This window comes from Pristis pectinata, chromosome 4, assembly GCF_009764475.1.
Source record: "Pristis pectinata isolate sPriPec2 chromosome 4, sPriPec2.1.pri, whole genome shotgun sequence".
In the NCBI taxonomy this organism is placed as follows: Eukaryota; Metazoa; Chordata; class Chondrichthyes; order Rhinopristiformes; family Pristidae; genus Pristis; species Pristis pectinata.
In genome coordinates, this window is record NC_067408.1 from 59,265,228 (window position 1) to 59,279,413 (window position 14,186).

The 14,186-nt window shown below is 40.4% G+C and overlaps 1 protein-coding gene across 6 annotated transcripts in view; it reads right to left on the bottom strand.

Moving 5' to 3' along the window:
- The window catches only part of lrch1 (leucine-rich repeats and calponin homology (CH) domain containing 1), a 216,625-nt gene that overhangs the window by 59,550 nt on the left and 142,889 nt on the right, over positions 1–14,186 (bottom strand). For all 6 annotated transcript variants that reach the window (XR_007956127.1, XR_007956128.1, XR_007956126.1 and 3 more), the window contains exons 9-11: positions 11,774–11,883; positions 10,185–10,246; positions 6,742–6,828 (exon numbers count right to left, since the gene is read on the bottom strand). Coding sequence is in view for 3 of the 6 variants with exons in the window: in XM_052013271.1 (XP_051869231.1) it covers positions 6,742–6,828; positions 10,185–10,246; positions 11,774–11,883 (259 nt within the window). In the remaining 3 variants the exon portion in view is untranslated. The remainder of the gene's footprint in view (positions 1–6,741; positions 6,829–10,184; positions 10,247–11,773; positions 11,884–14,186) is intronic.

Genomic DNA, 14,186 nt, shown 5'->3' on the forward strand with positions numbered 1-14,186 from the left:
GCACATTATAAAAATGAACTGTTTGTAAATGGCATCCATCTTCAGTGTGAGCAAGAGGAAATTAATCTCCATTTAAAGTGCTGGCAATGCGACGTCATCTCCAATCGTGTGTTAGAGAGTCAGAGTCGTACAGCCCATCAGCCCAACTGGTCGATGCCAATCAAGATGCCCTATCCAAGCTAGTCCCATTTGCTAGTGTTTGGTCCATAACTGTCTTATCTTTTTCAATCCAGGTACCTGTCCAACTGTCTTTTAAAAGTTGTTATTGTACCTGCCTCAACCAATTCCTCTGGCAGCTGATTCCACATGGATACCACCATTTGTGTAAAAAAAAGTTGTCCCTCAAGTTCCTTTTAAATCTTTCCCCTCTCACCTTAAACCTATTCCCTCTAGTTCTTGATACTCCAACTCTGGGGAAAAAAGACTGAGTGCATTCACCCTATCTATGCCCCTCATGATTTTATACACCTCTATAAGATCACCTCTCTTTCTCCTACACTCCAAAGAATAACGTCCTAGCCTGTCCAATCTCTCCCAATAACTCAGGCCCTCAAGTCCTGGCAGTATCCTTGTAAATCTTTTCTGCACCCTTTCCAGTTTAAATAATATATTTTCTAGAGCAATGTGACCAAAATTGAACACAATACTCCAAGTGGAGCCTCACCAACACCCTGTACAACCACACCATGACCTCCCAACTTTTATACTCAATGCCCTGACTTATGAAGGATGCATGCCATAAGCCTTCTTCACCACCCTGTTTACCTGTGACTCCACTTTCTGTGAACCAAGTACCAAGGTCCCTCCGTTCTACAATACTCCCCAGGGCCCTGGCGTTCACTGTGAAAATCCTACCTGGATTTAGAGAAACAAAGGATGCTGGAATCTAGATGAAAAACACTATGGCAGTATCCGTGGAGAAAAGCAGGCGGTCAATGTTTTGGGTCAGGACCCTTCTTCAGGACTGAAGATAGGAAAAGGGGAATCCCAATATATAAGAGGAAAAAGCAGATCAGTGATCGGTGGACAAAAGAGGGGAGGCGGGGTGGGCACAAGGTGGTGACAGGTAGATAGGTACCTGGATTTGACTTTCCAAAATGCAACACCTTGCACTTATTCGAATTAAATTCCACTTGCCATTCCTCAGCCCACTAACCCAGCTGATCAAGATCTCCCCGTAATTTTTAATAACCTTCTTCATTGTCCACTATACTACCTATTTTGGTATCATCTGCAAACTTAATAACTATGCCTTTGACATTCTTATCCAAATCGTTGATATAGACCACAAACAACAACGGGCCCAGCAACCACCCGAGGCACACCACTAGTCATGGGCTCCAGTCCGAGAAACAACCTTCCATCATCACCCTCTGCTTTCTACCATCAAGCCAATTGTGTATCCAATTAGCCAGCTCTCCCTGGATTCCATGTGATATAACCTTCCATAGCAGCCTACCATGTGGAACCTTATCAAAAGCCTCACTGAAGTCCATATAAACCATGTCTACTTCCCTGCCCTCATTAAAAAAACTCAATCAAGTTCTTAAGATATGATCTCCCATGCACAAAGCCATGCTGACTACCCCTAATCAACCCCTGTCTTTCAAGATGTTATTCCTCAAAATTCTCTCCAGTAGCTTACCTACCACAGATGTTATATTCGCTGGCCTATGGTTCCCAGGTTTTTCTTTGCCACCCTTCTTAAGTAACAGCACAACATTTGATACCCACCAGTCTACCAGCACCTCAGCCGTGGCTAATGATGATGCAAATATCTCAGCCAGGGCTCCAGCAATTCCTTCTCTAGCCTCCCACAGTGTTCTTGGATATACTTGGTCAGGCCCTGGAGATTTGTCTACCTTCATACCTTTTAAGACATCCGGGACTTCCTCTACTGTAATGTGGATCATCCCTAAGACCTCCCAATTTATTTTTTCTAGCTCTGAAGTCTTCATGTCTTTCTCCATGGTAAAAACCGAGAAGGTTTTTAAGGACCTTGCCCATCTCCTGCGGCCCCACACAAAGGTGTCCCCTTTGGTCTTTGAGGGGCCCTATTCTCTAGTTACTCTTTTCCCCTTAATGTTTTTATAAAATCTCTTCGGATTTTCTTTAATCTTCTCTGCCAAAGTTATCTCGTGCCTTCTCTTTGCCCTCCTGATTTCCTTTGAGTACACTTCTGCATCTCTTATACACCTCCAGGGATTCACTTGATCCCAGCTGCCAGTACCTGACCCGTGCCTTCTTTTTCCTGGCCAGAGCCTCAATATCCCTCATCATCCAGGGTTCCCTACTCCTATCAGGCTTGCCCTTCACTCTAACAGAACATACAGACCTTGAGCTCTCACTATTTCATCTTTAAAAGCCTGTGGTCCCTTTGCCTGCAAGCCACCTACTCCAATCAGCCTTTGCAAGCTCCTGTCTCATACTGTCAAAATTCGCCTTGCTTCAATTTAGAACTTGAACCTGTGGACCAGTTCTGTCCCTTTCCATAACTATTTCAAAGCTAACAGAACTCTGGTCACAGGTCCCAAAGTGCTCCCCCACTGTCACCTCAGTCACTTGCCCCACAACTCAAAACTTTTGAGTATTGTTTGCAGTTTTGGTTGCCCAGATATAGGAATAATGTCATTAAGCTGGAAAGAGGCAACACTTTCACACAGAGGGTGGTGGGTGTATGAAACGAGCTGCCAGAGGAGGAGGTTGATACAGGTACAATTACAATGCTTAAAAAACATTTAGTTGCATTAGATGCAGGTACATGGATAGAAGAAGTTTCAAGGGATGTGGGCCAAATACAAACAAATGGGACTAGCTTGAATAACAACTTAGTCGGCTTGGATGAGTTGGGCCGAGGGGCTTTTTCCGTGTTGTATAATTCTATGAACCGATGACCAAATTGCTGTATGTGGGAATTTGCCACATGCAAATTGGTTGGCAGGATACTTACATTAGAATGATGACTACTGCAAAAGTACATCTTGGCTGTGAGGCTTTTTGAAATCTCCTAGAACAATACAGCACAATACAGGCCCTTCGGCCCACCATGTTGTGCCAACCTTTAAACCATGCCTAAGACTATCTAACCCCTTCCTCCCACATATCCCCCTATTTTAAATTCTTCCATCTGCTTATCTAACAATCTCTTGAACTTGACCAACGTACCTACCTCCACCACTACCCCAGGCAGCGCATTCCATGCACCAACCACTCTCTGGGTATAAAACCTCCCTCTGATATCTCCCTTGATCTTCCCACCCATTACTGAGAGCTCAAGGCCTGAAGTACTGTATGAAGGCATATAAATTAAAGCTTTCCTTTTTTTTAGCACAGATCACAAATGGCAGCCACTCTCACACCAATCATGTAAAATGCTGAGTTTGGAATGTCATAAGAAACAGCATAGTAATTAAACAAATATTTTGTGTCTGTCTCCATGGTTGAGGGCACAGAAAACCTCCTGAAAATAGTAGAGAACTTTAGTTCAAGAGTGAAGGAGGAGGCCAAAGAAATTAGTATTAGTTTTTTAAAAATGAATAAATTAATAGGAATAAAAACTGATAAATCCCCAGGACCTGATGACCTGCATGCCAAGTTTTAAAGGTGGTGATTATAGAGGTAGTGGATGAACTGATTGTCGACTTCCAAAATTCTATAAATTCAAGAATGGTTCCCATATTTTGGAAGATAACAAATGTAATGTCAGAAAGGAGAGAGAAAAACAGGAAACTATAGTCACTAGGTATCCATGGCAAGGTTGTAAACTGGATTGGAAACTGGCTGTGTGGGAGAAGACAGAGAGTGGTAGTAGATGATTGTTTCTCAGACTGGAGGCCTGTGACTAGTGATGTGTCTCAGGGATCTGTGCTGGGGCCATTGTTGTTTGTTGTCTATATCAATGATCTAGATGATAATGTCGTAAATTGGATCAGCAGGTTTGCTGATGACACTAAGACTGGAGGTGTAGTGGACAGTGAGGAAGGCTTTCAAAGCTTGCAGAGGGACCTGAACCAACTGGAAAAATGGGCCAGAAAATGGCAGATGGAATTTAATGCAGACAAGTGTGAGGTGTTGCATTTTGGAAGGACAAATCAAGGTAGGACATACACAGTAAATGGTAGGGCACTGAAGAGTGCGGAGGAACAAAGGGATCTGGGAGTTCAGATACATGATTCCCTGAAAGTGGCGTCGCAGGTAGACAGGGTTGTAAAAAAGGCTTTTGGCATCCTGGCATTCATAAATCAAAGTGCTGAGTATAGGAGTTGGGATGTTATGGTGAGGTTGTATAAGACATTGGTGAGGCCAAATTTGGAGTATTGTGTGCAGTTCTGGTCACCTAACTATAGGAAGGATATCAGTAAGATTGAAGGAGTGCAGAGGAGATTTACTAGAATGTTGCTGGGTCTTCAGGAGTTGAGTTACAGGGAAAGATTGAACAGGTTAGGACTTTATTACTTGGAGCGTAGAAAAATGAGGGGAGATTTGATAGAGGTTTACAAAATTATGAGCGTCATAAACAGAGTTAATGCGGGTAGACTCTTTCCACCTAGATTAGGAGAGATAAGTACGAGAGGACATGGCTTTAGGGTGAAAGGGGAAAGGTTTAGGGGGAACATTAGGGGGAACTTCTTCACTCAAAAAGCGGTGAAAGTGTGGAACGGGCTGCCATCTGATGTAGTAAATGCGGGCTCATTCTTAAGTTTTAGGAATAAATTGGATAGATACATGGACGGGAGAGGTCTGGAGGGTTATGGACTGGGTGCAGGTAAATGGGACCAGCGGAATAACTTTTCGGCACAGACTAGAAGGGTCGAATGGCCTGTTTTCTGTGCTGTGGCGTTCTATGGTTCTAGACCACAATGTAGTCTCTCTACAATGAAGAAATCAAGCGCAGACTGGGAGATCAGTTTGTAAAGAACCTCCGTTCAGTGGATCCCATGATTTTGAATGTGATGACTAGGGGATCAGTGCTTAGGTCCCAGATATTCACAAGCTATATCAATAGGATCAAGTATAATATATTTAAGTCTGATGCTGATACAGCGTGAGTCAGGGGAAGATGCAGCTGGGATTGGGGGGCAAAATAAAAACAGGCTGACTGAATGGTCAGATGAAACAACGTAGAAAAGTGACGTTACTTATTGTGCTAGAAAAAGCAGAGTATTTTTCAAATGCTGACAGATTGAAAAGTGTTAGTATTCACAAGGACCAGTCACTGAAAATGAACAAACAATTAGAAAGGCAAACAGCATGTTAGCCTTTATTACAAGAAGATTTGAGTACAAGAGTAAAGATTTCTTACTGTAACTGCATAGGACCCTGGTGAAGTTGCATTTGGAAGACAATGTTAAGGTCTAGTCTCCCTAAGGAAGGAAGGATATACTTGTTGCAGAGGGAGTATAGCAAAGGTTCACCAGATTGATGTGGTGGGGAAGGATGGTTTCTTCTAGATTCTCTGGAGCTGAGGATGAAAGATGACTTCAGTGGAAGATAGAAAATTCTTATGCTACTGGACAGGATAGATACAAGGATGACATTTCCCCTCCTGGATATCTGGAACTTAGGGGTCACAGTGTCCAAATAGGGTGTCCATCATTCAAGACTGAAACGTGAAGAAGCTTCTTCACCCAGAATTGAAGATCATCAGATTTTCGGATGTTAAGGGAATCAAGGAACGTGGTGTTAACATGGCAAGAAGGTGCTTAGGTAAAAGATCGAACATGATCTTATTGAATAATGGAGCAGGTACAAGGGGCCAAATGGCCCACTTCTATTTTTCACGTTATTTCATATGCCTGAATAATTTATTCCTGCTGGTGACAATCTGAATGCTACATCCTGCATATTTAAATAAATGTGAAAAAAAACGACACTTTGTTATTTTGAAATATTGACCACAGTGCAGGGTATAGGTCAGACAGCCTGCAGGTTGATTATTAAGTGTGCAATTTTTGTCTTCTGTCAAAGGTAAGACTAATTTGTTGTCAAGTAAATGTAGAGTTACCAGTGTTGACAACTAGATAATTACAACAGCAATTCAGTCTGAATTTGCCCTTTGTACATCTTCTCAATATGGTTCAAAAGGTGATGACAAACTGTGTTCACAGCTTGCATTCTAAGATGTCTTCAGTAACTTGAAACAGGCTCTTGGGACACAACTCAAAAGACCCAAACTAACCAGTGGGAGAAGGCAGATTGACACAAACAACTCAGAGCTGTGAAAAGTGGTGCATCTTTGCTGGGACCTTTGTCGTTTGTTACATATATGTATGTATGTATGTATATATGTGTGTGTGTGTGTATATGTGTGTATATATATATAATAAATATATATATAAATGACTTGGATGAGGACGTAGGTGGTCTGATTAAAATTGGTGGAGTCAGAGCAAAGAAGGATGTCTAAAGATACAGGGGGCCAGAAATGTACAGCAAGAAAAAAAACTCCAAAGATGCTGGCTCACCTACTGAGTATTTTAAGTATTTTCTGCAGTTGAAAGAAGTTGCTCTTATTAACGAATAAGCTGCTTGCAAGCAAACTTTTTACTGCAGGGCTTTGTTTAAACAGCAGGATAAAAAAAAGCTATCAAATTATAGAAAGCCTATAAAGTTCTTTGAATGAGTAAATGGAGGTGGAAGAGATAAGACTGTGGATAGGGAGAAAATTGAAAGCATGGGGAAAAAAGGAATATCAGAGTAGAAATTTAATAAAGGTAAAGTGCTTTCACTTTTACAAAGTACCTCTGCTGTTCCTGGACAATGCCTTCCGGAGAACTCATATGTTCTGCCACCTCTGGTTCAATGTCCAGATGGTCATCTGTGTTTGGTCTGCAACAGAAATATGATATTAAAAGTGAGAAATTGACTTTCTGATCTGTGAGATTAGATTAAAAGAGAACTTGCTCTTCACAGAAGTATTTTTCTCTAATTCTATTGAAACAAAACCTCCTGAATTATTTCCTTGAGCCATACCAATGATTACAATCGGGAGCATTCCCTCTCCAACTAGTACCGAACAGCCTACACACCACCAGTCACAGGACAAGTTAGCAACACTCCTTTCTGTGAATAACTGTGATGACTAATTACATGGAATACACATAACATGCATGAAAAAAACATGAGTACAACATGTACAAAGAATATTTGCAAACCACAGGAATAAAAACATCCGCAGATCACAAAAATGATCAATAAATGGAACTGATTTTTTTTGAGGAATTCAGTTGTACAAAGAAAATGTGAAGGGTGTTATATACACAAATGGTCAAGAGGCTTGCAATTAAAATGAAGACATACAGCATTAACAGGTTGGAACAGATAATTGTAACCTCTCCGCGCCTCTTAAGCCCATTAGGGATATAGCCCACTTGTAAATACAAATCACTTCTGGCTAAAAGAGCCTTGCTAAGATGGAGTATGCCCACACTGCAGACTTGTTAAAAGCTCAGAAATACCTATGTACCTTTGTTCACCAAGACTACAATACCACAACTCAACAATATATTGATGCAGGATTTTGACCCAAAATGTCGACAATTTCTTTCCTCTCCCCACAGATGCTGTTTGACCCACTGATTTCCTCCAGTAGATTGTTTGTTGCACAACAATATATTTGCTGAGATAAGATGCCTAGATCACAGATGCCTATCCAATACCTTGCACAAATACAATGCTATTCTGGAAATTAGGTATCATATTCAATTCCAGACTCCCATCTGCCTTTAATTTCTTTATTTGCTCTCTAAAGATCCATTTATATGTGCCTCTTCAATTAGGTATATTAACATTCCAAGTATTCCTTTCCCTCCACAGATGCTGTCTGACCCACTGAGTTCCTCCAGCAGCTTGTTTTTTACTCCCAATTCAAACATCTGCAGTCTCTTATATCTCCGTTCTAAGTATGCATTGTCCCAAAATACATTGTTTTGCAGTTCTCAACATTAAATTGCATCGTCCATCTACTTAATCATCTGCGTTAAACTGTCAACGAATTTTGTTATATTTCCCTTCTCTGCCATCCTTTGTGTTTGGTTAACAGGTTTTAAGAAAGCAAAAGCTAAATGACCATTTCCCGTGTTTGGTGACTTGATAAAAGAGAGAATGTCAACATTGCAATTACATTGGATATGCTTTCCTTCTTCACAGAGGAGTATTCAAACATGGAATGTTCCACCAGGAAAGACAGAGATTAAAAATGAAGTGTGAATTATTTGAAAAGGAAGAAAATGAAAGAATGTGGGCAAATGAGATTAAATTAGTACTATAACCAGCATGACAGAACAAATGCTGTCCCTGAGAAATGTGGTGTAACTGGCCATATTTATCCAAAATATTCTTCATACAGTATCATATAAGGCAATGAGACAAGGATCCTTTAATTCTGACCTAGTACAATATTTCAGCTACTTCCCTTGTTCTGATAACATTAATTAGATAATACAAGTGGTGAATCTTTCATTAGGCATACATTTTATCAAGTTTGCCTTGCCACCTTTTCATAGAGTTGTACATCCAGGCCATTTGGGCCACTATGTCCATGTCAATTATTTATTCTGATCCCACTTATTAGCACTTGGTCCATAGCCTTCCATGTATTCCTAATATAAGTGCTCACCTGGATATCTCCTAAATGTTGTGAGTAACTGCCTTTCCACCTTCTCAGGCAGTGTGTTCCAGATTCCAACTAGCCTCTGGTATAAAACTTCTTCTTCAGATCCCACCTAACCCTCTTCCTTCTCATCTTAAAGCTTTATGCCTTCTAGTTTTAGACACACCTGCTATGGGGAGAAGTTTCTTACTACCTATTCCATCTATGCCCCTCATAACTTTGTACACCTCTATCAAGTTCCGACTCAGCCTCCTCTGCTCCAAGGAAAACAAATCCAACTTATCCAGTCCCTCCTCATAACTGAACCGCTGCATGCTAGGCAACATCCTGGTCAATATGCTCTGCACCCTCTCCAGTGCAATCACATCCTTCCTATAGTGTGGTGAATAGAACTACACACAATACTCCAGCTATCGCCTAACCAATGTTTTATAAAGTTGTACCATGACCTTCCTGCTCTTATATTCTATGCCCCAGCTAAAAAAGGCATGTATCCCATGTGCCTTCTTCACCACCTTAACTACCTGTGTGGCCTCCTTGAGGAATCTCTGGATGAACAAGATCTCTCTGCCCCTCAATACTCCTTAGTGCCCTACCATTAACTGTATATGTCCTGTACTTCCAAAGTGCATCAACTTACACTTACCAGGAATAATTCCATCTGCCCTTGCTCTGCCCACCTTACAATCATCCTGCAGACTTAAAACTATTCTCCCCACTATCAAGAACACCAATTTTTGTGTCGTCTGCAAACTTACTAACCATACCTGCAACATTAATAATATTAAGATTGATGTACATTTCAAACTTGCTATGGGCTGTCATGGAGCCATAGTCACACAGCACGGAAACAGGCCCTTCAGCCACTGAGTCAACACCCATTTGTACCAATCCCATTCCACTTTCCCACAATCCCATCAATTTCATCTACGCACTAGGGGAAATTTACAGTGGCCAACTAACCTACAGACCTGCATGTCTTTGGAATGTGGGAGGAAACCAAAGCACCCGGAGAATCCCACATGGTCACAGGGAGAATGTGCAAACTCCACACAGACAGCAACCAAGGCCAGGACTGAACCTGGGTCTCTGGTGCTGTGAGGCAGCAGCTCGACTAACTGCACAATTTTGTCACCCCCAGAATAGAAAAGCTCAACACATCCCAGTGGCTGGCATTATAAATCTGGACACAGGAGACAGTGCCCCAATCTTTGCACAGCAAGGACAACATCCACCTTTGCAATGGCAGGCAAAACATAAATTTTACAGAAAGATAAAGCTGAGAGAGGGCTGGTCACATTTGCCATTTCATGGCACTGTCTACCAAGGCAAGTAGTTTAAGGTCCTGCAGAGTGGTTTATTCTTTGGTAATGTTCCTGACCTGTGCAGACTCAGACTGATGTGTTTCAAGCACCACAATGAAATAGCCCACTTGCTGTCTGCACAGATGAAAACCCATTAGGATTGGGTTTTGGATGGAAGATGATGCACATGGCAATGACTTCCAGTATGATTTTATAGAAATATTAATTGAACATATCTGAACAAGAATTACTAAACAAAAATCACGAACATTTGTTCTATTGTCCAACTTGAATCTTCCTCAATTCTCAGTGGTTCCTCAGGCTCCCTTCCCTATGTAAAAGGAAAAGCAACAAGAAAGTTAGTCACTTGCCCTATGGGCATGATTACAATGACTGATAATCATATACAGTTACATGCATTTCTATGAATTGCACATAATCTCCTTTTAATCTTGGGTATGCTCATTAAAATATCTGATCACTGGGAATAAAGTCTTGTCCAAGCAGCAATTTTTGGTGCAGATTTAGGTGGAATAAATTGTTACTAAAATCATTTATATGTAAGTATATAAATGATTGATTGTTCCTTTTAGTACATCATAGCTACCTGTTTCATATCTATGGGACCAGTATAGTTTTTAATTAAATGGTCACTTTTTATAAATGTGAGTAGCACATAAATAGGAGATATTACTTTTCCTACCATCTTCAATCTTAAATGTGTGTAGTCTGGTCGAACAGAAGAGAGAAACAAAGGAATGGGGTTATGTGACAGTGCTACAAACTGTGGGAAACAACAAGGCTCCTTTCCACACAGCTCAGAGAAGATACACAAGACAAGGTCAGATCTCAAGGCACAGAGAACATGCTACATGCTTGGCCTGCAGTTTGGGACATTACAACACATTAATTATTTCTTTAATCACTTAAAGGCTTCTATCTATTAAAGTGGTTGGCCAATCATTTCAAAATTGTTCTCTTTTAGCAGATTACTGACCTTGAGGATTGAACACTGGCCAGTTAATCTTTAAACTATTGTATTTAATGTTTGCAACCAATTAAGGTGTATCTAGGATATTTACCTGAAACATCTTTCTGAAACAAATCCAAAGCTTTTTAGAAAACATTGAATATAATGAACAAAATTCTTCCACACCCGAGAAAGCCATATTAAGCTCGAAGCTTTGATACAAATATTGTAACCTGCAAAGCATTGCTTCTGACTTTAGGATTAGCTTCACCAGTTAACACAAATGCAATAGTAGAATGTACAATATTCAATAAAGGTCTTGGTATTTCCATATATTAAAACATGGAACTTTTCAGTTGAATAAAATTATTTTATGGAAAACGTTGCAATCTCATTTAAAATTAAAGGAATATAGTGCTGATTTCAATTAAAATTTTATTCTCCTGTTTTGAATTTTAATGCAACTCTAATTCTGCATTCAAAGGAAGGAGCAGAAAGTGTTTACAAGTAAACATGATCTCCATTCAATTGTTGCACCTTGTTCTCCAAAGGTCTATTTGATCTTCATAATTAGTACCTGAAGATGTGGATCCTGAATCAACAGCAGGTGAAGCATGCATCAAAATGAACCCAACTACATAATTTAGTGAATGGGAAAAAAATTCTTAGTCAAACACAAGTTCTCAGTTGCTCAGTTATCTTGACAACATCTAACTTTCCCAGAAGAGGGAGTACTGGTGCAGTATGCTTTCCCTTGACTGAATAAAAATGCGCTTTAAAGAAACAATACTACATTCAATGAAGGAAATGGGCATTTGCAAATGCTGTTTCCAACAAGAGCACATTTGTGTACATACATCCCCATGAAGCACTGAGCTTGACACTTGCCTTCATGTAAGTCCTAAATTCAGAACTCAAGCCATCATCCTGGCTAGCCAACCTTTCTTCCACTTCTGCATTATTCTGCAGCAAATCCTTCGGTTCCTGATCAGATTCCACTAAAAGGAAGAAAGAATTTAAAAAGAGCTGAAAACATAAAAAGAAAGCTGATCTGTTTTATAAAACCATACTGAATGAAAATCTACTATTGTTAACTGGTTTAATTGTTGTCCCTCAAACTCTAAGGCTGTAACTAAAGCTGAAGCGGCCACCCTCCAGTTAATCATTGACGTCAAGCCCTCCATGGCACTGCTCATTGAAAGTTTGAACTGTAATAAAAAAAATTATGATACAGGAAGCAGTTGCATTACATTACAATTTTGATATATATCAATTTTATTGAATAATTTCTTGGGGTTGAGTGGTGAGGGGGAAGCCATAGCTTATTTAGATTTTAGCTAGCTGTGAGACTCCTCTTTCCAAATGTACTACTGTCAATAAAAACACTGGCCAAAGGTAATTTTCAAAATAGATTAGATTAGTTTATTGTCATATACACCAGGGTGCAATGAAATTCTTTGCTTGTGTGAAGCTCACAGAATAAATAGAACACATGGTAAAAAAAAATAGTGACAAGCACAAAGCAATGGAATGGTGCAAAAATTGGTGCAAAGATTGCAGTGATGAATTCTGCTATAGTGAGTCATAATCATAGAGCAATACAGCACAGAAACAGTGCTCGTCCATGCCGAAAAAGATGCCGAACATTTAAGCTAGTCCCACTTGCCCACGTTCGGCCCATGTCTCTCTAAATCTTTCCTATCTATGTATCTGTCCAAGTGTCTTTTAAATTTTGTTATTGTACCTGCCTCAACCACTTCCTTGTAGATCTTGTACACCTTTATCAAACCAAGCAAAGTACATCTGTCTAGTTCGCCTCATACCATCTCAACAAATACACCATGGCACAGGAGTATTGTGTACAGTTCTGGTCTCTGCTCTACAGGAAAGCCTGGCATAAAGTGGCATGACAACATGGCCTCAAAAAACATAGCTAGCTACAACCATGCCATAAACAACTTGGCTTCTAATCTGCTCTTCTACACAAATGAAAATAGGGAACTCGGTGGACTGATTGCTCTCCATGGCTCAGGGCAGACCTTAAAATCAAACTAGTTATGATGTTGGAATGAAACTCATTGTCCAGTCAAGAAATGGCAGATTACCTGGGCTAAACTTATGTGAACTTGGCCACAACAACTGACTATCTAAGTCCCCTTTAAGTTTGAGTTCACTCCCTCAGTTTAATGTTGGAGGAATTTAGAAATGGAATCTACTGGTCTCCCAGTTTATGAACCTGCTAGCTTGTTTCAGAACTGTATGACTCTATGACTTTATGTCTTTTGAGATGCGGGAGGAAATCAGGCACCTGGAGGAAGACCACATGGTCACAGGAAGAACATGCAAACTCTGCACAGGCAGACCCAGAAGTCAGTACTGAACCCAGGTCTCTGGAGCTGTGAGGCAGCAGCACTAACTGCTCTGCCATTGTGCTGCCTTTAAAATAATGCCAATGGTGATAGTAGTTAACCTGTTCACTTTCATTCTACCTCATCATCTGAAAGAGACAATGCAGTAATGCAGTACTTCCTCAGTATTGTCTAACACACAGCAGAAGAAAGTTAGAATCAAACACCAACACTTACAACTAAACTGAAAATAGTTAATGTGTTCATTTTAATACTAAAATATAAATGCCTTATGAAAGTTGTTACTTTTGTAAATTTGAAATTTCTTTGGGAATGAATGTCAATATCAGAGTTAAACCTATCTACTTCCTCATGTTCTGATCACTTCTAGTGTATCTGAAGATCCAGAATTACTTCCCTTTCTCTATGTAACAAAGACAACAAATGAAGATACAATGTTCAACACCATTCGTGACTCTGGACCTAGACAATATCCAGGCCTGGGCTTATAGGTGGAAAGTAACATTTGTGCCACACGTGTCAGGCAATGACTATATCCAACAAGAGACAATTCAGCTCCTTAACATTCAATGGCATGACCATCACTGAATCCCCCACTATCAATATCTTGGGGTTGCCATTGACCTGAAACTGAACAGGAGTAGTCATATGTTACAAGAGCAGGTGTGAGGCTAGGAATCCTGTGGTGAGTAACTCACCACCTAACTCCCCACAGGCTATCCACCATCTACAAGGCTCAAGTCAGGAGTGTGATGGAATATTCTCCACTTGCCTGGATGAATGCAGCTTCAAAAACACTCAAGAAGTTCGACACCATACAGGATATAGCAGCCCAATTGACAGACACCCCATCCACAACCATTCACTCACTACACCACCAATGCGCAGTAGCAGCAGTTTGTACCATCTACAGGATGCACTGCAGCAATTCA